Raw genomic sequence first — 22,397 nt, 5'->3', positions numbered from 1 at the left:
TGTGTGTCCACATGCCCTGGGGAGGCGGAGTTTACCCAGGCATCATCTCCAGAACCTCCAGTTCTCTGCCCAGCACCCTAATCTGCCTTTCTGTAGGATGGAACTGTGATCATACATACTGTACGTCGAGGCCAGTTTGTGGCAGCATTAAGGCCTCCGGGTGCCACCCTGCCTGGACCTGTATCGCACTTAGCACTGGGGTCTGAAGGCCAGATTGTTGTACTGAGCTCTGCTTGTGAACGTCTTGGGGCCCAGGTATGGGGACAGGGTACCCGACAAAGACATTGGGGTAGCTGGGATGGTGAGGCGGTTGCTGATGTCCCCAATTCTTCCAGGTCACCTACTCCTTGCACCTGTATTCAGTGAATGGGAGGTTGCGGGCTTCAGTGACTCTGACTGAGCAGCCCACAGCCCTGACTGTGGCAGAAGACTTTGTTCTGTTGGGCACAGCTCAGTGCTCGCTACATATCCTGCACTTGAACAAGTGAGCCCTGCACTTAGTTGATGGCCCCTCTAGGTGGGAGTTGTTGGCACAGGGTAATAGGGAGTGCATCCTACTTACTCATTAGCATGGGGATTCTTGCCCTGGGCCTCCCTTAACTACACAGTTGTGGGAGTCCTATAAACGAGGAATTCAGTTTAGCTAGACTTAAACTGAGGACAAAGTAGATGCATGAAAAGGCATCTGTTAGCTGGCTTCCTCGCAGTTGTGACATGGTGTACACCTACTTCCCTGCTCCAGATTGCAGCCTGCTGTGCCTCCCCTGCCCATGAAAGTGCCAGTCCACAGTGTGTCTGTGACCAAGGAGCGCAGTCATGTGCTGGTGGGCCTGGAAGATGGCAAATTGATTGTTGTGGGCGCTGGCCAGCCTTCTGAGGTGAGGACGAGGGCAAGCCGGCCAGCCGGAGGGGTTGTGAGTTGCAGCTGCCAGGGCTCACCGCATCCCATCCCATCCCTACTCCCACCAGGTACGCAGCAGCCAGTTCGCGCGGAAGCTGTGGCGCTCCTCGCGGCGCATCTCCCAGGTGTCCTCTGGGGAGACTGAGTACAATCCTGGAGAGGCTCGCTGAACCTGGTGTTTAGGTGCTCAGATATCAGACATCAGACCCGCCCGAGCCTGATGCTCTTGCCCAGGAGACTGCTGCACCAGGGGGTGGGCGGGGCCCACCCTCCAGCTCAGGGATTGGTAGATGACATCACCAGGAAGTCCCGCCCCTCGCCGGCTGAGGGGAGACCTAGCGATTGCCTCTGCGGCCGCAGCTGCATATTTTGCACAATCTGGGGTGGGAGGGGATCCCTACTTTCAAAACCCCACGTCCCAGTGAAGCACAAAAACCACCCGTGGCCTTAATCTCCAAAGGTGACTATCGCTGCCCATTCTCAGCAATAAACTTGGCCTAGTTTTGTAACCTCTTGGTTTCTCGAGTATATATGTGCCCGCCGTCCTTGGCCTTCAGTGGCCACCAATCTTAGCCTCTGTTACCCGGCATGTTTCTTCCTGGTCAGGCTGGCCTCCGTGTAACCAGCGGAGCCTCCTCTGTCTTTGCCAGCCGTCTCTTGGCTCCAGGTTCTCAGCTCTCGCGGTCCATCGCGTGGAGTTTGCATGCCATTGGCGCGCTGTGCCAACCAGGCTAGTATCTGCTTCTGTGCACTGCGAGCGCTTCTGCGTGCTCCCGCATGGGGCGGGGGCGGAACCGCGCCCTTGAACTCAGCCCCGCCTCTTCATTGTCCTGCTCCCCTCTTCAACACCACCCCCCCATTGGCCCGCCCCTTGCCTTGGCTCACTCTTTCTTGGGCAGACCGGAACCTGTCCTCTCCAGGGATTCCCGTCGTCTTCCTAGCTGAGTGGATCCTGGCACCCTTGGAGGGGTGGCCGCAGAAGGTCAGGAGGAATGGGAGTGACTAGCTGAGCTCTTGCTAGGTGGAAGGGGCCAGAACTTTCTCTGTCTTCCACCTTTAGTGCTCTGATCCTGCGGGTACCAGCGTCTGTGTTGGGGTGTGTATGGGCCTACAGGGGCTGTTGAATTGTTTCTTCCCATTTTGGGCTTGGAGATGGGTGGGGAGCCCTGAAGGAGTTCCACTCCAGCAGTTCACGATGGGTGGGGCAGATTCCAAGGCCTGTCTGCTGCTACTGGTTTACAGGCCCACTCAACAACTAGGATCCCAGAAGCCCCCAACTCCCAATGTGGCGACACAAAGATACATAATCCATAAAGGGGCCACCCACACCAGAGGCTTACCTGACTACAGCACCGAACTGCTGCTAGCCTTACCACAGACACACCATGGGGTAGACCCGTTGGCTATGCTGCAGTAGCTGTTGGGGACTTGAAGGGCCTCTTTTAATCTCTTCCTTATTCAAGGCAGATCTCTCCTCCTTCCAGATCTGGAGCCTCTCCTCTGTAGCCTGCAGGAAGTGGCCTCAGCAGATCTAGTACTCTAGGGTCCAGATGGGACCTTGGACTGAGTCGGCCCAGTTCTTCCATTTCAGGCCTTCTGAGATCTATATGGTCTATGAGCTTGCTGAACCCATTAAGGTGTCACTTCACTCAATCCCTGGCCAGGGAAGGGCTGGCCACTGGCCCTGGAAGAAACAGAGGGAGGTTAGTCAGTGTAGGATATCTTGCCTTGGGACCTTAGGATGCTGGGTTTTGGCAGATGTGTATAATCATTAGTTCCTAGGGATATTTCAGCCTGAGATGGGGTCACAGCACATGTATCTTTACCCTCCTTTTAACATCCCCAGACTCAGCCCAGGTATTTGGGAAGGTCTTTGAGATAGATGGGTAGATTTCTATCCTGAGCTGTACCCCGTGCCACCAGTTTTGGCTAGCAGGGGCCAGCTGTTACCTCCACCTTTTTGACACAGAGGGAGAAACTGTTCCAGCCCTGGTGTGAATCAGGATAGAGTGAACTAATAATTGGGACAGGCTGCCTCAGGGACTCCTGACAGCAGAGCTGAGATTTCCTCATTTTCCTGCAGAGTTCCTTCTGGACTCAGAGAAGCAGGCTCCAAGCTCCATCAGCTCAGTTCTGTGTTTGACTCTCCTTCACCAAGAAACAGCCCAGCAAGCAGCGCCTGGCAGCACCATGCTTCATAACATCAGCAAAGGCGTGGTCTATTCAGGTAGGCATTCCTTGACCCAGATCCTAGGTAGCAGACAGATTGGGAGGTTAGAGTGGGTCATATACAAGTCTATTCATGGGCTCTTTAGTCTCTGACCCTTGAGCCCTGTCTACACTGAGTACAAGGACTGGTCACTGGACTTAAGGCAGAAGAAAGCACCGGTATTTACTTACAGTTAAGTTTTATTTTTATGATCCTGTGACAACAGCACACATCAGTGTGCTCTCACAGTCTACCCTGGAAGTCAACCAATCTAGTGCCATGTTAAAGAGGTGGTGCAACCAGGGCGAGAAGAGAGAGATCACGAAAGGCTTCCAGAGGAGATCCTGCCATGTGTTTAGAAGAAGATGCAGTAGCAAGATGTTTGGATGCTTTGGAAGATGGCAAGGCACATATCTGGGAGGGACTGTGTCCACAATGGCAAGCAAAGGGCCATTTATGTGTACATATGTGCACGTATGTATGTCTGTGAGAGTGCCCACAGAGGCTGTAAGAGGTCATCAGACCTCCTGGAACTCAGTGTGGTGCTGGGAACAGAACTCTGGTCCTGTGGCGGAACAAACACCATTAACCACTTAGCAAGCATGTGGGGTTCAGAGACTTTCTCCTCCTACCACGTGGATCCTAGGGCATCAGACTCAGGTTGTCATACTTGGTGGCACATGTCTATCTGCTGAGCCATTCTTGCCACTCCAGGACCAGCCAACTCTGTATGCTGAGTTAACTTTTGGAGTGTTCTGCCAAGATGGTCTATCTAGGTGAGGCTGCCATGACTCCCCACCTTGACAACTGTCTGTCTTCACAGATACAGCCCTGCAGGGGCAGGATGGGAACAGGGAAGGAGTGTGGGGAGGAGCTGGGGGAGCCCTAGCCTCCAACACCTCCTCCCTATTTCCCCCTGAGCCTCCAGGGGCCTCAAGCAACATCATTCCTGTCTACTGTGCTCTTCTAGCTACTGTGGTTCTTGGTCTGCTTGCCTATGTGGCCTTCAAATGGTAGGTGGTCTGGGTACTGTCCTGTGGCATCCCCTCCATGCCTGGACTCTGAGGCAGTTCCTTGTCTTAGTACCCTCTACCCCCTACAGCTGGCGCTCACATAAGCAAAGGCAACAGTTGGCTAAAGCTCGGACTGTAGAGCTGGGGGACCCTGACAGGGACCAGAGGCGTGGTGACAGCAATGTCTTCGTGGACTCTCCTTGTGGACTGGAGCCTTGTATTCCCAGCCAGGGTGAGCACGTTTCCTTAGTCTTTTCTATTAACTAGTGCTATCCACCACCCACTAACATTTCTCTCCCACTGCAGGACCACATCCAGATCTTGGCTGCCGACTTTACCTGCATATTCCACAGCAGCAGCAGGAGGAAGTCCAGCGGCTCTTGATGTTGGGTGAACCTGCCAAGGGCTGGCAGGGCCTGGCAGGCCACCTGGGCTACCAAGCTGAGGCTGTGGAAACAATGGCCTGTGACCATGTGCCAGCCTACACCCTGCTAAGGGACTGGGCTGCCCAAGAAGGCAGTAGAGCTACCCTCAGAGTGCTAGAGGATGCTCTGGCTGCCATAGGCCGAGAAGATGTGGTCCAGGTTTTGAGCTCACCAGCTGAGGGCTGCTCTGTGGTATGAGTGACACCTCCCAGCGCTGCCCACCCTAGCTCTGGGCATTCTCATGGCCTCATGTCCTTCATGGGCTTGTATACTACTTCTCTGGCTTCAGCCTGCTGTTGTGGCAGAACACAAAAGATCCAGACACTTCATGCCTCTTCCCCCTCCTCTCCAAGACAGGAGGGGGAGACATGAGGGGATGGGTAAGAGTAGGGCATGGCTTTGCCCACAGATCCTCATTCTGCCTCTATGTGCTCCAGCTATTTTTTTCTATTTCTTTTTAAAATCACATATTAAAGACACCTTTAGACTTTTTTTCCTAGCCTGCTTGGCTCCTTGGACCTGTAAGACAGTTCAGTAGCTGTGAAAGAGGCCCAGATAAGGACTTGGGGATATGGGAAGGGGCAGGGCACTTCTGTACATGGGCTGTGGAGGCCCAGGCCGGAGTTCACCCTCCTGCCCCTTGAGTGTTTGGATCACATTAAGAAGTCCAGTCTCCTTTGCTTAGTGGAGGCCCATTTAATAAGTCCTCTACCCCTAAGATTCCCATGGTGCAGCAAAGGACCCTTTGTGTGACTTGTGACAGGCAAGATGCAAGGTAATTGTGGTGAGCTAGTGGTTAAAGATGTCAGATTATCTTTAGACAAGAAAAAGATGACGTTTTAATACTAGGACTCTGGCTGAGCATACATATAGCTCACTGGTAGAGCACTTACATAGCACACTCAAGGTCCTGGGTTCAATTTCCAGAGCTAAAAAAAAAAAAAAAACCAGACTGCCATCCATGCTAAGGAATTCCACACAGGCTTCCACAGTTGCTCATGTGGTTTGAACACAAGTGGGCAAACAGGCTGTTCAGGACAGGGCGTTGAGCCAAACCACCTGTACTTCAACGCACACACCCATCCTGAAGTGGGCACAGGTGGTTTACTCTGCCTTCTAGTAAGAACCAGTGCAATGGACGGAAGGACTTTAGGTTCATCCAGACTCACTGAGAAGACATGAGGTCTGGTCATGGTGAAATGGAGGCCAAGGTAGATCCTACTCTTTCCCTCACTGCACTGAGAAGCTCCTAGGATTCACTGCTCTGTATGAGGTTTATTGTAAGCTGCTTCTACTGTTGCTCCTCAGAAAGAGCTTACCAGAGCTGTGTAACAATGTCTTGGTTAAAACAAATGGAAGCCAGACATAGTAGCTCATACCCATGGTCCCAGCGCTCAGGAGGCTGAGGCAAGAGCATGGGTCTGATACCAGACTGGGCTACAGAGTGAGAACATCTCAAAAAAAAAAAAAGTGGAGGAGGGATGTTACTTCCATCCTAAGACCCTCAGGCTAATCCCCAAAGATGAGAAAAACCAGGGAAGGCTCACTTCAGCAGTGAGTCAGCAGTGAGCATAAAAGTCTCCATGAACAGACTGAACACTCTATCCCCACTCAGGTCATTTGAACATGACGGAGTATGGGGGTGGGGGGAAGATGAAAACATTTGTGGCAGGAAATGACCAACCAAAAATATAAGGTATTTCAAAATGTTTTCTAAAACTTGACACCTAATCACCTCTGTGACAGGAGACAGCCTCAACAGACACTAGATATTGTCAAGGATTGAGTGAATTATATAGTCCACTTAATGCAACAATGTGCTTTAAAGTCATAAAGTAGAACAAGACTAGATTACTAGTCCATAGTGTCTGGGTTCATAGTCATGTACTGGTGATCAAGTAGCTTTGTACAGCACACGCACGGTATTAGGCTGGAAGTAAACCAGAGATGCCCAAGATACGTGCAGGTGGGCTGCAGGTAAGAACTATGCCATCTCATTTAAGGTACTTGATTAGCCACACACTTGTAGCCAACCCCCAGAGGTAGTGAGGGAAGACTTCCCACACAGCATACATGACCATAAACAAAGACTTTCTGCCCTCTAATATATGGTTGTAAGTGAGTGAAGCTCTTGGTTTTTTTTGTTTGTTTGTATTTATGTGAGTGCACTGTGGCTGTCTTCAGACACACCACAAGAGGGCACTGGATCCCATTACAGGTGTTTGTGAGCCACCATGTGGTTACTGGGAATGAACTAACCGCCGAGCCAGCTTGCTTGGTCTTAAGTCTCACAGACAGTGCCAATTTCTGTAAGAGTTGTAAGGATATACCCTAATCTCTGAGATGCTTACTACAGGCAGAAGTGCTCTAATTTCTGTCAGGCCTCAACGTAGCCTTGTTTTGCAGAGCAGAATCACACTCCTGAAGAACAGATGGGCCCCAGTCTAGTATGAACTTCCTCTCTGTTGAAAACTTACCACCAAAGAGGCCACTGCTGAGCCTACATAAAACAAATATTCTCACCATATGCTGGTGCTCGCACCCCTTCCACAGCTGTTCTTTGCTGCCTTCCCTCTTGTCCAGGCTTAGTATCAAGTAACAAAGTGAGAAGTTAGGACCCACACATTGAATGAACACTCCTGTGGAATGAGAGAAGTGAAGTCTGAAGGCAAAATGGTCCAATAACATTCTCCAGCCAAGAGAGAATACATTTGGCTTTTCTCTTGATTGACCCACTAACCAAATTAAAACAAGCCAGTGGCAATGAGGTCTCAGGACAGACATCCTCTGGTCTGGAATGACTAAATTGTCTCAACTGAGCTCAGCCTCAAGAACAAAAGCCTATAATAAAATGCAGCCGAAAGGTCAATCTTGGCTTCCACACACTAGGGCCGTGACATCCTTTCTCCAGTGACATCAACACAAACAAACTTGATTAAGTTTAAGGGAACACACATTGCAAGTTCTTTAATTGATTTTATTTTTTACATAAAAAGTTCAGTAAAAATTGGATAAAGTAAAGTGATCTTAAGCAGTAAATCAATCTTATCAACATAGCACAAGGCTGGCCAAAACCACAAGGCAGCCTGCTTTGGAATATTTACATGATAACAAATTAAACCTTGCAGGAGAATTTATACTATCCTTACAAAGTCGTTCCATGATTCCAGCACATAGATGCTAACAGCAAACAAAAACTGAACAAAAACCAGGAAAAACAAACAAATTATTTTCAATATATTCACATATACATTAAAATATAATACATATCATCAGGGTAAAGGATCTTCGGGGAGGGTGCGCATGGGTCTGTGCGCTGACAGCACCGCCAAGGGGGAGACTCAGAGTTGAGAATGGGGTCAAGTGTGGCCAAGGTCTTCCCTAGGCTACTGCTTCTGATGACCTGTAACTGTTACACCAACAGCTCACAACTAGGGGTCATTTGTAGACAGTGCTCACTTTTGCAGCTTACAGTTGACACCTGCAAGTTTGAACTGCTCAGGTTGGTGGGTCATCGCATCAGGAGCACAGCCCTGGCTGTGGGGTAGGGCAAAAGCCACAGGATTCAATCCTTTCCGCTTATACTCCACCCTGGCCTGACGTCACTCTAGTTCAGTGTCCTCTTTAGGTTTGTAAACAGCCCCGAACTTCTGCATGTACTTCTTGATGTACTCCTTGGTTTTGTGTTTCACATTCTCATTGCACTCCAGATCCTCGGGGTTTTTACAGTACTTCAGCTCCTTATTCATAACTCCATGAGTCAGCTGTTCAGAGCACAGAAGGAGAGACCGAAGATACCATCAGAAGAAGGGACATTTGACAGGGAGGACAGGCTTGGAATTAAATCAAAGGGTGGGTTTGGGCAAGCTGGTACAGGGCACAGGAGAAACCCAGGTTTCAAGTCTCTTAGATATCCCCTTTCCTAACTCTGAACCTTGCCTTACATTCCTGGGCCCCAAGCCCTGGCACCTGGCACATAAGCCATACTTCCTGATGGAGAGCATCTTTGAAGGTACACAGCTTGCTAAGAACACCAACAGACCAGAAGCATGGGAAGTACCTTTCGAGCAAGGTGCTTGAAATCTTCAGTCGTGGTGATCCTGCCCACCTTGCAGTCAGGCTTCCGGTAGGGATTCAGGCACTGGACAATGAACTGAGACATCTGCAGACAGAAGAGAAGGGAGAAGCTACTCAACTGTGCAGATGAGATCATTAGAAAAGGCAGCAAAAAGCACAGCCAGCCATCCCCATTTCCTCCCTCAGCTGCTGGTCTAGGACAATAATACTAGGAAGCCAATGAGATGCAAGACAGTGATCCTGGCCCAGGCCTGAAAGGAAAAGAGCCTTCTTAGCCAGACCAACCAAACCTCACGGAGAGGCAGCTGCAGCCTCCAGCAACAAAGTAAGTTCTGGCAGTAGCGTCCAATTTCACATAGGTAAAATTCAAATGTTGCCAAGGTCATTGTGTTAAAGGCTAAAATCTATAATAGGTAATTAGGCTACAAGAGCTTCTCCATCATCAACAGGTTCTTGTGGCCAGGGCTATAGCTCAGCTGGTAGAGTACTTGTCTAGCATTGTGTACTCCTATGAAGTCAGTGGCTAGGTTCGCTAGAACCCGGAGGCAAAGCGGAGCAGAACAGCTATTTTTGAGTTACCAGAAGGCTTTGCAACCCTAGAATCTCCAGGTAGGCATTTTGCCCTCAAAAGTTTCTTCAAGCGTGTAAGTATTACACAGACCATAACCACCAAAAACATATGGACACGTGGGTAACAGCCAGAAGGATGATCCAGGGCAGGACGTGCCATCTCCAATGCCCTCTTCTGGGCTACTTCTGTAAGGTTTGTCCTACAGAGATAACTTTTTAAGGTGTCAGGATCAAGACCAAGCAATTATGGTATAAGGTCACAGAGGAAAAGGAAGACAGAAGCCACTGACAGCTGCTTCAAGGAAGTGCCCCAAACAGGGCAGGGCCGCTCCATCCCTAAAACTCTGTGACCCTGTTATGTCTACTAGCCATCTGAACTGCCTTTGGTTGTTCAACTACCACAGCTGGCTGGATGAACCTCTTACTCAAAGGATGCTCTGTGACTGCCTGGCCTCCACATTTTCCCCCTCGCAACCCACCTCTCCTTAGTCAAGGCTCTGATTGTTCTCAGCTTCAAATCAGTGGTTCCCTAAATCTCAACACAAAGCAGTACACGCAAGGGCATAAAAGTGTCCAGCCTTAGGCTCCACACCCCTCAGGTGACCAGTGCTCAACATTTATGACTTTCGGAAAGAGGTGACACATTCTAGCTTCTGTTTATTCTCATGCTACATTTACCTTCCTTCCTGATCCATCTGACCAGTTTCTAACTTAGATTCAAGAGCCTTTCATGACATTCTAAGCACTGGTCTCCAACCCTGGCATGGCCCAGTTTTCACACAGCTGTGGTTCTTCACAGGTCTGTTAACTTGAACACACTGTGAACCCTTTCAACGAATGAAGTCTAGAGTTTAGAATCAGGGAGCTGGTGAGATGGCTTAGTGGACAAAGGCCATCACTGAGCTTGATGGTCTGAGTCTGATTCCCATAAGCTCCACACACGTGTCATGGCACCCCTCTCGTAACTTTTAGTGTCCTCACAGGTAGAGAGACACTGAAAGGATGGAGCAAGCAGGAGACAGCACAGGAAGAGAACTATAGTTTGATCAGAGGACCTGAAATTCAACTTAAGAGTTGTGATCTTAAAAGTTTCTCTAAGAATAACAATTTCAGTCTTGTTTATCTCAAGGGCCGTTGTATCAAATACCAGAGTGCTTACTAGTTGTAAAGGGACATTACAATGTGTCATCATAAACAACTACATAGTCAAACCATGCAAGTAAGTAAGGAAGCACCCAATACTGCAACAAGCCTAATACTGTATATATATAGCTGTGTGTGTGTGTATGTATGTATATGTATATATATATATATATATATATATATATATATATATAAAAATGTTGTCTGAGATGCTATAGAAGACCCACAGTGAAACAGCAACTATACTGGCAGATGGACTCTTCTCAGGCCAGTAGGAAACAATTATGGAATTCTGGACTTTGGGTCAAGAGATACAAGCTAAACCATCTTCAGACAAGACAGATGCATATACTTAGGCCAGACACAAAGAGCTCCCAGCAGGACAGGGGATATGCTTTCCACATCTTCCAACCTTACCTCTTTTCTGAACACTTCTTTGCTTTTCTTTGCCAGCTCACTGGAGGTGTCTGCTTCTGCTGTCTTGGGCTTTTTTGATGTCTAGAAAGAGAAACACAATAGTGCTGACATGAGGTGTCAGTTTGGTGATGGCCTACTATTCCAGAACTCACATGTCTTTCCCCTAGTAGGACTAACCTGACCAAAGGACAAGGTCTGGAGGAGGCTCCTTGACTAACAGTTTCAAAATCGACCACCTGACTCTGGCCTCCTTCTAAGCCTAATTTCAATCCTCCACCGTAAATCAAAGCTCCATCTTTAATCTTTTATGTAGCTACACATTCGAGCTGTTTCACAGGTGTTCACTCTGCAGGACGTGCAGCATCTACACTCAGTTATGCACCCTTTCTAGGTTCTGACATGCTAGCATTCCAGAACAAAGTTAAATGCTCCACAAGATCCTTGGGACTTCCACCTTTCCTTCCAAAGTGGAGCTGCCTAGATTACAAACAATAGTCTCAACACAAGGAACAAGAGACCCTGTCTCAAAAAAGCTCCAAATAAACACAAAACTAAGGAGTGATGTATGACACTGGCAGTAGACATGGCATGGGTGCCATTCATGTCAGGGAATACATGAGTAGATGCTAAGACCACTAATACCTTTTTCCCAAAGTGGCAAGATGATGATAAATTTAGAAATACACCTTTCTAGCAACCCCAGAGGATAGGATACCAAATTGCCTACCAAGACCAAGAGGTCATGAGCTATCAGCCCTAGCATACAAGCCATGTGCACACAACTAGAATGTCCTTCCCATGGAAAAAAATAATTATGAACAATCCTCTTGGAATAAAAGTTTTCACGCTCTAGGACTATCAGCTGATGCTATAGTGTTTCTAATAAGAAAAAATTAAGGTTAATTTATATACATCTGAGTATATGTATATGGGCAGCACATACATGTCTGGTCTCTCTGAGAACTAGAATTATACCTAGAGTTATATCTGTTCAGCTTAGAGCCAACGGGTACTCTCAACCACTCAGCCACCAGTCTAAACCCTATTTTGTTGTTGTTTTCTTTTTTTGAGACAGAGTTTTTCTACGTAGCCTTGGCTATCCTGGAACCTGGTGTGTAGACCAGGCTGGCCAGCCTAGAATTCACAGAGACCTACTTGCCTCTGCCTCCTGAGTGCTGGGATTAAAGGTATGTGTTACCACTGCCTGGCTCTAGCCCGTACTTTTATCTAATTTTTATTATCTTTAATTATGCATACTCATGTGTGTAGATATGTGCACGTGAGTGTGGGTGCCCATGTGGGCCAGAGGCATCAGATTATCTTGGAGCTGGACTTGTCAGTGACCCACTCAATGTGTTTCTGGAAACTGACTCGGCTCCACTGCAGGACAGTTATGTGCTCTTCTTAACCAGTAAGCCTTCTCTCCAAGCCCTGCTCACATTTTCACTAGCAGTTTACAGCGATGCAGTTTTTATACCCAAGCTCCATGCTGCAGTCTGTCTCACCTATGTCCGCACACAGTACAAAGATTCCGTGTCGAGGAAGCCCTGCAAGTCCCTCTACTAAAAAGTGGCTTTTGGATTGCCCAGAGCTGACCAGTTAGAAAGGCTTAGCATATATATTTGCCATTTCCCTACTCTCCTCCTATGGCTATATGGGAGGTAGGGATGAGGGGTTAAACAGCCCCCCCCCCCCCGGAAAAAGTGAAACAAAAACTCGATTTTCTATTTTGATTTGGAATCTTTTTTTCTTGTCATTAGACAGGTCCAAAAACTTGTAGTTCCTTCTGCCTCAGGTTCCTGAACACTGGGCTTACAAGTGTGCCACACAGCTTGTCCTAAGAGTGATTACAGTGTCCCCTCTGGCATGCATATATTATTCAGTAAAATATCAGGTAGCCAGAAATCCAGAATTATCTGACTATATGAGCACGGTGGCTTATACCTGCGCTACCAGCACTTGAGAAGCTGAGGCAAGAGGATAGCTTCAAATAACTCCAAGGCCAACCTAGGCTATGCAGTAAGCCTTAGTACAGCCAGGATGACAGAGTGAATAGAATCACCCTTTAAAACAAAAAATTAGGCCAGGCGGTGGTGGCACATGCCTTTAATCCCAGCACTTTGGAGGCAGAGGCAGGTGGATTTCTGAGTTCAAGGCCAGCCTGGTCCACAGAGTGAGTTCCAGGACAGCCAAGGCTATACAGAGAAACCCTGTCTCGAAAAACAAAACAAAACAAACAAACAAACAAACAAAAAACTATATATACTATTTTTTAAAGCACAAAACAAACAAACAAACAAACAAAAAACTATATATACTATTTTTTTTTAAAGCAAGAAGTAAGTTCTCAGCCTGTGGGTTTTGACCCCTGAGAGCTGCCCAACAACCCTTCTCATAAGAGTGAACTAACACAGGCGGTTCACACAGAACGTTAGGATTCATATCAGTAACAAAATGACAGTTAGGAAGTAGCAACAGAAATGTCATGATTGGAAATCACCCCAACATGAGGAACTGTATTAAAGGGTTGCGGGCATTAGGAAGGTTGAGAACCACTGCTTTAAATAGAATGTGTTTTCAGAAAGTTAAGTTAATCTGGGCCTAGGTTTGTAGCTCAGTTGGTAGAGTACTTGCCCAGCATGCAGGAAGCCCTGCATTTGATCCCCAGCACTGCATAGACTTGGCATGGTAATGCATGCCTGTAATCCCAGCACTTGAGAGGCAGAGACAAGAGGATCAGTAGGTTCAAGGTCATCCTTGGCCACTTAGCAAATTCAAGGTAACCTGGTCTACATGGGGGTGAGGGAATAAGAGGGGCTGGAAAGATGGCTCTGCAGTTAAGAACATGGACTGCTCTTCCAAATAACCCAGGTTTGATTCCCAGCACCCACATAGCAGCCCACAAACATTTGTTAACCCCAGTTCCAGAGCATCAGATACCCTCTTCAGGCCTATACAAGCCCTAGGCACACAAGTGGTATACAGACATACAAGCAGGCAAAACACTCATACACCTAAAATAAAAAAGAAAGTTAAAGAAATTCAATGCACTTTGGTCACTTTCTAATTCAATTCAACTTGGCAATACCAGGAGAGCCTTAAAACCACACTGATAAAGCCCTGTGCACTGAGCTCAGGGGACACTCATGTGCTTTTCATGCCGAGCAGCTGGTACTGAGAGAAAATGTGTTCAAATGAAGGATGCCAGACTTGTCTATCAAACCAACCATGAAATACAACTAAGAATTCTTGGGAGAAGTGATACTCATGAGCTAACCAGTTCGTGTCTGTATGGCATGGGAATCACTTCAGGCACTAACACTTAAGTCCAATGCCAAGCAAAGAAGTAAAGCTAGAGCCAAAGACAATACTTGTTACTGCCAGGAAAAATTTTGGGATCCTCCCAATTCTCCAACAGTTCCACTAGATATTTTAGCATTTCCAACAACAGACTCCTACTGCCTACAAAAAAATTCTTAAACACCAGAAAAGACATCAGACTGGACTGAATGGCCCTCAACTCATGATAGGTTAGAACACATACCTGTAGGGAAAGCAGTCTCACTAACATTTGAGAAAACCACTATACTATAGTGACAACTCATTAAAAAAAAAAAAAAAAAAAAAAAGCAGTTTGCCTTTTCCTTAATTTGGGTCACATGATACATGAAGTCAATGGGTAACGGTGGGAGCCTATGTGACAGTCAGATGAACGCATAGAACAAAGTGAGCAGGAAAGAGGCCTTGGGCGGAACCAGCCTGTTTTTAGAAGCTGATCCTGCTGTCAGCCTTCGTGTTTGCAAATGACAAGAGATGAAGTCTCAGCACTTTCACATCACTGGAACTTTGAGTTCATCTGCATTCATTAGTAGATGGCTTTAAGCCTGTGTGGCCCTGGTACTCACAAAGAAAATGAATGATAGGACAAAAGCAAACTCTGTTCTTTATTAGACATATAGACACAATTAAGTCAAAAGCCTCTGTGCTTTTTAAGGGGAGAAGAGGACTTAAGTTACAGAGATGGGCTCTGAAAAGGAGAGAAGACCATTCACCTCTATCTTTTCTCTCATACATTTAGTTAAATCCTCTTTAGAATGTAAAATATAAAAGATTACTTAGGGGCAGTGAGCAGGATGTAAAGTGAATCAAAGCAAATAGGTTACTCAACGAGAAATGAGTGTTTGGTGGCAGCATGGATCTAGAAGTAGAAGCAGAGTCATCAAGAATATGCGCTCTGAGGTCAACCTCAGTTCTCCAACACACACACATGGCTGCATATTACATTAACTACCAAGAAAGAAGTCTCTGAGAACACAGAAACTTGCCACATAATTGTTATCACTCTCAGAAACACCAAATAGCATTCGACTGATGCTTTTAGAGAAAGCTGCTGCTTTTGCTTCTTAATTTGTTTAAAAAAAAAAAAAAAAAAAAGAATCAGGGGCAGGAAATGGCAGAAAAGAGGCCCTCACCAACAAAATTCTAGTAATGGTTGTTTCAGAGGAAAACAGAAGTTAGACAATCACTGTAGGAACCAGCAGTCTCTACCCACATACCTCACCTACAAGTGCAAGGCAGGCCTAGAGCTGGTGAGACACAATGCTAACTGAATAACTTGAACCACTTCCTTTAAATGTGAGTCTTGTGTTCCTTTTTCATTAGTGATATTGTATAAAACCATGTTGCAAATAGTTCCAACTCTAAAACAAAACAGGATCAACAACTGAAAAACCTCTTGGCTGCAGATCCTACCATCTGCAACTATTTTTGTAACACAGGACATCTATGGAACCTTGAGATGAACGTTAATCCAGGAGGTAGAAGCAAGTACACTGCTCTCTCACTTGTGCAAGCAGTCAACATGGTTCAGTTCTGAGGTCTCAAGAAGGTTTGACTTAACACTCACCACATGATGGATGATGGAAGAGAGTACAAGATGGTCAAGAGTAGGGAACACACTGGAGGGAAACAGAGAAGGAAGGCTCTAATAGGTGCTCAGTCTAATCATCAAAAGCTTTTACTACCACCCAGCACTTTCCAGCGCTCTGTGCCCACCTTACACCGTCCCCTAGTTTGTTGTAGCACACATTCTGTGAGTAGAAGAGCCACATGATAAGCTTAATTGGATTGTGGACCACATTCCTATTCTGAATCCTGCAGAAGGCTCAAATAGTTTGTTGGGAACAAGCAAAAGAAACTTATTCTAAGTACTACCATTTAGTTTTCAGACTCCAGAGAGAAACTAAACTCAAGGTTCCAGGCCTTAGGGGAGCTAGGAACTTCCCTATAGCTGAAGAGCATCTGATGTGAACAGTTGTCTTAGTCCAGACATCTTAAGGACACTTCTCCATCTGGCTTGTAAGTTCAAATGAGTACATGCTCCCAGGCCTAGGAACCAACACCCATCACACTTCTCCAAATGTTTTAATTGTCCGTTAACCAGTAAAGAATATAGAAATTGCTGCTATCTAACGAAGGTGTGTAAATTTGAGTATGAACTAAGTAAGGCTCTTGAACCCAGATCACTGGATGCAACCCAGTCTCCAATGGTACTCTCTGTGCTTAACCCATAATATCAAATTACAATTGGAAAATACTGTGGGTCCCCCCCAGCTCCCTTGTCACTTTATGTTCCCATTTTTAAAGAATTTTGTACAATCTCCCTTTTAGGGATATGGTTCAGATGCCGGACTAGCTGCCTGAGTGTTCATAAAGTAAAGCTATCATTTTTAAGCTTCTATATCTGAAATGAGTTTTCTCAACTTCTACCCTGAACTCAATAAGCTCAAATTCCACAATGAATTTGTCAAATTTCTGGTCACCCTTTCCTCCATCCCTGATACTTAACTGAACGATGGGATCTTCTCCACCTGTACTTAAACCGGATAACACGGGGCCATTTTTTGCTTCTTTATCTTCTTAGTTTGCTTAAATCTTTTCTGTTGTTTTGTTTGTTTGTTTTGAGACAGGGCCTCATCACAAAGCCTTGGCTGGTCTGGAACTTAGTGTGAGACCAGGCTGGCCTCAAACTCATAGAGCTTGTTTTTGCCTCCTCAGTATTGGAATTAAAGGGGTATAGCACCATATCCAACCTGGTTTGCTGAACTTTAAAAAGACATCTCAAATATCTCTTTGTGACTCTTAGTTCCTTACTCTGCTAGACCAAAATAATACTCTATATTCTCATCTGTCACAATTTTAAACAAGCCTGTTTCACTAGAGAGACACATATTTGATTGACTGATTCCGCTGCATCAAACATATGTTCCCAAATACCTGCTGCATATTAATCCCATTTGCAGACCTCAGACAATTTATTCTTGACATACTTTACTGAGGTGTGTGTTTTTGTTTGCCATTTTGGGACCATGATCAGAACAGAAGCCAAGGCATGATGTTTAATAAGTAAGTAATTCTACCAGGAACCCACAGCCAAGTCTACTCTTCTATGTTTCTGTCTTGCCCAGTATTACATATATACCCAAATTTTTACTCTCCAGAGTTTTGACTATTTCGATTTTGATTTTTTATGATTTTATAAAACTTGTCTCAAATGCTCAGACCTTAATCATACAGGTAAAATTACCATTCCTGTGACATCTCTGATATATGTATTCTTAAAAGATATATATCTTTTAAGCACCTTAAAACACCCGGCACAAACTTCTACTCCAGCAGCATTCTAAGCTGAAGATGAGGAAGACCCAGTTTCAGGTGTCTTTCAATCTCTATGTATCATACAAGGTTTGTGAATTGACCAAAACTTGTTACAATGATGCAAGGTATGGCTCTGAAGGGCTTATAATCTAAATCAAGACACCAAGGGAATACATAGTCCTGCCTATACATATGCTAGGTACACGAACACAACTGTAGCATGCTAAGAGCGATACAGCGAAGGTAGTTCTAGCTATCCAATCTAGACAAACGCCTGTTCAGAGATCATAGTCTAAAAGGATCCAAAAACTGACTACCCCACACCTTTGCCCTTACGCTCCAGGGAAACAACGGCTGAAAGGTCAGAGAGAACTTGCCTTTTCATCCACTATGTCTCAACACAGTGGTTAGCAGAGCCCAGAAAGCTTCAGTCTAGAGCTTACACTAGAAACACAAGAAAATGTAAAGATGATAGGCCAGAGACTAAGACAGCTGGGTGTGCTGTCACACATCTTTAATCTCAGCACCCAAACAGGAAAAAGCAGGCAAAATGTCTGTGAATTTGAGACCAGTCTGCTCTACACAGTAAATTCTAGGACAGCCCTGTCTTGAAACAAAACAAAAGCAAACTTTTATAACAGAAGCATACTTGAAACCTGAAAAACCTCTGGATGAATTTAGCTTATCATCAATAGCAGCATCAGTAATCTTTATTTAAAGAGAAGACAACAGGAACTACACAAACTGAAAACAAAACGAAAATGAGAGATTCAGTGGCCTATGAAAAATTCAGCTGTCTAACGACATGTATACAAGTGAGACTTGCAGAGAAAGCACAGCACAGTACCAAAACAGACTAGAAAAAATAATGGTGTGATGAACATTATCAATACAGGTTCATAATAGTGGAATCAATCACAAGAAAGTTAAACACAAAGAAAGCTGAAAAGTAAAAGTTAAAGTTGTTGAAAATCAAATAGAAGAGAAATAATATATAAGGAAGAAGAAAGAAATGCATCTTCTCATGAGAACAATTATAAGCAGGGTGTGGTGACAATTCAGAATTCAGGGAACAAAAGGCAGCAAGACCACATCAAGTTCAAGATAAGATCAGGCTACAGAGCAAGACCCTGTCTGAACAAAACAAAAAAGAATAATATCTTTAAGAACTGAAAAGTAGGCCAGGCACATGTCTTTAGTTCCAGAACTCAGGAGCAGAGGCAGGTGGACTCTGTGAGTTAGAGGCCAACCTGGTCTAACACAGCAAGGACCAAGAAAGACAGGATCATGTATAAAGACCCTGCCTCAAAATAAATAAAGAAAGGGAGGGAGGGAGGGAGGGAGGGAGGAAGGAGGGAGAGAGGGAAAGTATCAATTTAAAATTCTATATCCAGGTATCCAGGGACTAAGGAAACAGCTCATTGGTTAAAAGCACTGGCTGCTCTTGCAGAGGATCTGGGTTTGATTCCCAGCATCTTCATGGCAGCTCACAACCACCTGTGATTCCAGTTCCTGGGAGATCTGATGCCTTCTTTTGGTCTTGTGATATAAAAACATACAGGCAGGTAAAACTTCTATATGGATAGGATAGGATAGGACAGGACAGGACAGGACAGGATTAGACTTCTATATCCAGTGACAACACTCTTCAAATAAGAGTCTGGACGTTTCCTACAAAGCTAAACATATCCCTACCATGTAATTCAGCAATTATGTTCCTGGTGTTTACCCAAAGAAACCAAATCTGGAAGCAAAGTGAGATGTCCTTCAGCAGTAACTGGGTAAACAGTGGTACAATCACACAATGGATTATTATTCAATACAAAAGTGAAACAAAAACCAAATTACAAAAAAACAGAGAAACCCTAAATGTATAGCTCTCTGGACTACGTTTGTATACATGGTAGAGGAATATGAGAACAGTAGAATCTCTCTCTCTTTTGGTTTGATCTGCTCAATTTTGCTGTACCAAAACAGAACTAGTTACTCGGACATTTGAAAGAAAGAAAGAGAGAGAGAGAGAGAGAGAGAGAGAGAGAGAGAGAGAGAGAGAGAGAGAGAGAGAGACAGAGACAGACAGGGCTTCTCTGTGTAGTCCTGACTGTCCTGGAACTTACTCTGTAGACTAGGCTAGCCTCAAATTCATGAACTTAAAGAGATCCATCTGTCTCTGCTTCCCCAGTGCTGAAATTAAAGGCATGAAGCACCACACTTGGCCTACGCAATACTTTTTAAAGGGATAGGATTTTTTTCTTTTTTCCAGACAAAACAAGTTCAAAAACTTCATCACCAGTAGATCTGAAATACTAAAGAATACTTCAAGATAAAAGAAAATGATTCTGAGTGGTAGTAGCACCCAAGTAGCCAGTCTGGTCTACAGAGTGAGTTCCAGACAGCCAGGACTGCACAGAGAAACCCTGTCTCAAAACCAACCAAACAAACAACAGATGGAAACAAAATTCTACACCAAAAGATGAATTATTGGAAATGCTAAATAGTAGATAAAAACAGGACCTCCCTAAATAAAGGTTTAAATTTTTTTTTAACATTTTAAATCAAACTTGTTTGTGGTTGTTAATGTGGACATGGGTGAAAAGAATCAAGTCTACACTCATACATGCTAAATACCTGTACCACTAATGATGTGTACCTCTTCTAGTCCAAACCTGAATCTTAACCGCAGCTATATCCTACCATTAACAGTTTAAAATGAAATGTAGTCATATATTGTGAGGTTCACTAACATGAGAAAATAAACGAAAAAACATAATGAACAGTTACACTCCCAGAAAAAATAAGTTATAATTATCACAGGAATGTGGTATAGTGAAAGATGGAAGCTGGTTGTGATATAATATGCCTATTACAAATCTTAAAACAGTAGTTCTGAAAGTTTTAGGTCTCAGGATCCCTTTGTATTCTTCAAATACCAAAGCTCTCCCAAAGCTTTGGTTCATATGGAAGATACCTAACAAATGAGAAGAAATTAAGTTCAGTCTGGCCTAGCAACACATACATGCCCATAAACCCAGTAAGTAGGAGGCAGAAGCACACACATGATCACTGTCTACACAGAGAGTTCCAGGCTAGCCAGGGTCACAACATGAGCTGCTGTAAAACACACAGTGCAGGAATCAAGACATTTCCTAGAAGAGTTAATGACACACAAAAGGAATGGATCCACTCCTAGGCGTCTTTCATTCTTGTTCTTTTTTTCTTCTCCCCTTTTCTACCCATCCTTAGTAAGTTAAGTGCCTCCACTTATGTCCTAGGAAAAACTAAAATCCTCAGGTTTTAAAACACACAGAATGACTTCTGATTTAAGTAATTCATCCTTGGAGATAATTTAGTCTTGCTGATAAATAAGGACAATTCCTTATAAACAGGCAAGCACTTGTTTTCCACTGAAGCCAGCTCTAACCTCAGTGACTATCTCAAAGAGACGAAGAGTACAATGTTTCCTGTGTTCTTTTCTCTAGCATTTCTATAGTGTCTTCTGCCTAAAAGCTTAAACAACAAAGTTTAATTCCCTTTGAGAATCAAAAAGTGCCTCTTTTGTTGTTTATTATTAGTATCTTTGAATTTGTGTGGGGGCACACATGCCAAAGCGAGCACATGAAAGCCAGAGACAATTTCTCATTCTAAGTTCTATCCTTCCAGCATGGGTTCCAGGGATCAAACAGACCATCTACCTCAGAAGTAAGGGCCTTAACCTGCTGAGCCACCTGACTAGCACTTGCTGCTTATTTTTTGTTTTCATTCAGTCAGGATTTTGCTGTATAATTAAGGCTGGCCTAAAATTTGCAATTCTCCTACTTAATAATGACAGGTGTGAACCACCACCAGTTCTGGCTCCTTTGGTGAAAATCAATTATCCATTCATTATTGACCTGTGTGTATGACGTGTTTAAATATGGGAATACCACATATGCAATGGTTTGATTTTTCTTTCTTGAGGCCAATTTTTCTTTTTTCCTTCTTTTTTCTTTTTTTTTTTTTTTTTTTGGTTTTGCAAGACAGGGTTTCTCTGTTAGCCTTGGCTGTCCTGGAACTCACTCTGTAGACCAGGCTGGCCTCAAACTCAGAAATCCGCCTGCCACTGCCTCCCAAGTGCTGGGATTAAAGGCGTGCGCCACCACTGCCCGGCGAGGCCAATTTTTCTTGAGGCAGGGTCTCTCTTATTATTTCTTGCCAGTATGCTGTGTATTCTAGCCTAGCTGGCCCAGGAGCTTCCAAGCAACTCCCTCCTGTTTTGTGTCTCCCCATTGTACTGTAGGAGTGCTGAGGGACCTGAACCTAGGTCACCAGTCTTGTGCAGCAAGTACTTTATCCACTATGACATCTCCATGACCCCTTTGATGAGTTTTAACATAACCAGTTTAAATTCATTCCAGATCTAACCAATCTCAGAACTACAATGTCCACTATAGTATTCAACTTAAAAAGGCAAAACAAGCAGAATGTTGGCACATGCTTGTAATCCCAACACAACAAGATCACTAGGTGGAGGATAGCCTGGGCTAGACAGTTTATGCTTCAAAAAATAAACAAAGTACAAATAAAAAGAAACCATGTATACAACTCACTATCAAGAAGAAAAAAAACTAATATACTAAAAAATTATAAAGGAGTATTGGAGTATAATTACCATGGGGGCCTCTCATTTTCTCCGAAATATATTCCTTAAGTATCATATGAAGTCAATATGCATCTGAGTCCTTGAATGTCTAAAATGGTCTTTCTTTCTCTTTGACTTCAATCTCTCCTCTGATACAGTAGAACTTTGACATTTTTTTTTTTTTAAATTTCATATGCACTGGTATTTTACCTGCATGTATGTCTGTGTAAAGGTATCAGATCACCTGAAATTGGAGTTATATACAGTTGTAACCTGCTGTGTAAGACTGGAAATTGAAACCTGGTCCGCTGGTAGAAAAGCCAGTGCTCTTAACTGCTGAGCCATCTCTCCAGCCCTGAACTTTTTA

The 22,397-nt window shown here is 44.7% G+C and overlaps 3 protein-coding genes across 9 annotated transcripts in view; 2 read left to right on the top strand and 1 right to left on the bottom strand.

Annotated features, from left to right (window-relative positions):
- Window positions 1-1,410, top strand: part of Nbeal2 (neurobeachin like 2) — a 30,340-nt gene extending 28,930 nt beyond the window's left edge. For all 4 annotated transcript variants that reach the window (XM_034484078.2, XM_034484077.2, XM_076917586.1 and 1 more), the window contains 4 exons: window positions 97-255; window positions 336-484; window positions 743-878; window positions 970-1,410. In XM_034484078.2, coding sequence (XP_034339969.1) covers window positions 97-255; window positions 336-484; window positions 743-878; window positions 970-1,071 — 546 coding nt within the window. In that variant the 3' untranslated portion in view covers window positions 1,072-1,410. The remainder of the gene's footprint in view (window positions 1-96; window positions 256-335; window positions 485-742; window positions 879-969) is intronic.
- Window positions 1,411-1,545: 135 nt separating this feature from the next.
- On the top strand, window positions 1,546-5,041 carry LOC117725098 (death domain-containing membrane protein NRADD). Of its 3 annotated transcripts, none has more exons than XM_034525077.2 (5): window positions 1,546-1,883; window positions 2,985-3,128; window positions 4,039-4,123; window positions 4,213-4,355; window positions 4,430-5,041. In XM_034525077.2, the coding sequence occupies exons 2-5, from the start codon at window positions 3,092-3,094 to the stop codon at window positions 4,744-4,746; spliced, it is 582 nt and encodes a 193-aa protein (XP_034380968.1). In that variant the 5' UTR covers window positions 1,546-1,883; window positions 2,985-3,091; the 3' UTR covers window positions 4,747-5,041. The 3 variants fall into 3 exon arrangements, with proteins under 3 accessions (XP_034380968.1, XP_034380966.1, XP_034380967.1); XM_034525075.2 differs by having other exon boundaries at window positions 3,934-4,123; XM_034525076.2 differs by having other exon boundaries at window positions 1,869-1,997; window positions 3,934-4,123.
- A 2,470-nt stretch (window positions 5,042-7,511) lies between these two features.
- Setd2 (SET domain containing 2, histone lysine methyltransferase) overlaps window positions 7,512-22,397 on the bottom strand; it is an 89,701-nt gene continuing 74,815 nt past the window's right edge. Inside the window, exons 19-21 of one of the 2 annotated variants that reach the window (XM_034483764.2) lie at window positions 10,756-10,836; window positions 8,609-8,710; window positions 7,512-8,312 (exon numbers count right to left, since the gene is read on the bottom strand). In XM_034483764.2, the coding sequence (XP_034339655.1) occupies window positions 8,151-8,312; window positions 8,609-8,710; window positions 10,756-10,836 (345 nt within the window). In that variant the 3' untranslated portion in view covers window positions 7,512-8,150. Of the gene's footprint in view, window positions 8,313-8,608; window positions 8,711-10,755; window positions 10,837-15,661; window positions 15,714-22,397 lie in introns of those variants that run through there. The other variant, XR_013105588.1, reaches the window with a different exon arrangement.

This window comes from Arvicanthis niloticus, chromosome 21, assembly GCF_011762505.2.
Source record: "Arvicanthis niloticus isolate mArvNil1 chromosome 21, mArvNil1.pat.X, whole genome shotgun sequence".
Taxonomy (NCBI): domain Eukaryota; kingdom Metazoa; phylum Chordata; class Mammalia; order Rodentia; family Muridae; genus Arvicanthis; species Arvicanthis niloticus.
This window is presented reverse-complemented; position numbering and strand designations above follow the sequence as displayed.

Coding starts and splice junctions, on each gene's coding strand:
- LOC117725098 (XM_034525075.2), top strand. CDS start 3,092: ATGCTTCATAACATCAGCAAAGGCGTGGTCTATTCAG. Junction 3,129..3,933: donor CAAAGGCGTGGTCTATTCAG/GTAGGCATTCCT, acceptor CTGTCTTCACAG/ATACAGCCCTGCAGGGGCAG. Junction 4,356..4,429: donor GCCTTGTATTCCCAGCCAGG/GTGAGCACGTTT, acceptor CTCCCACTGCAG/GACCACATCCAGATCTTGGC.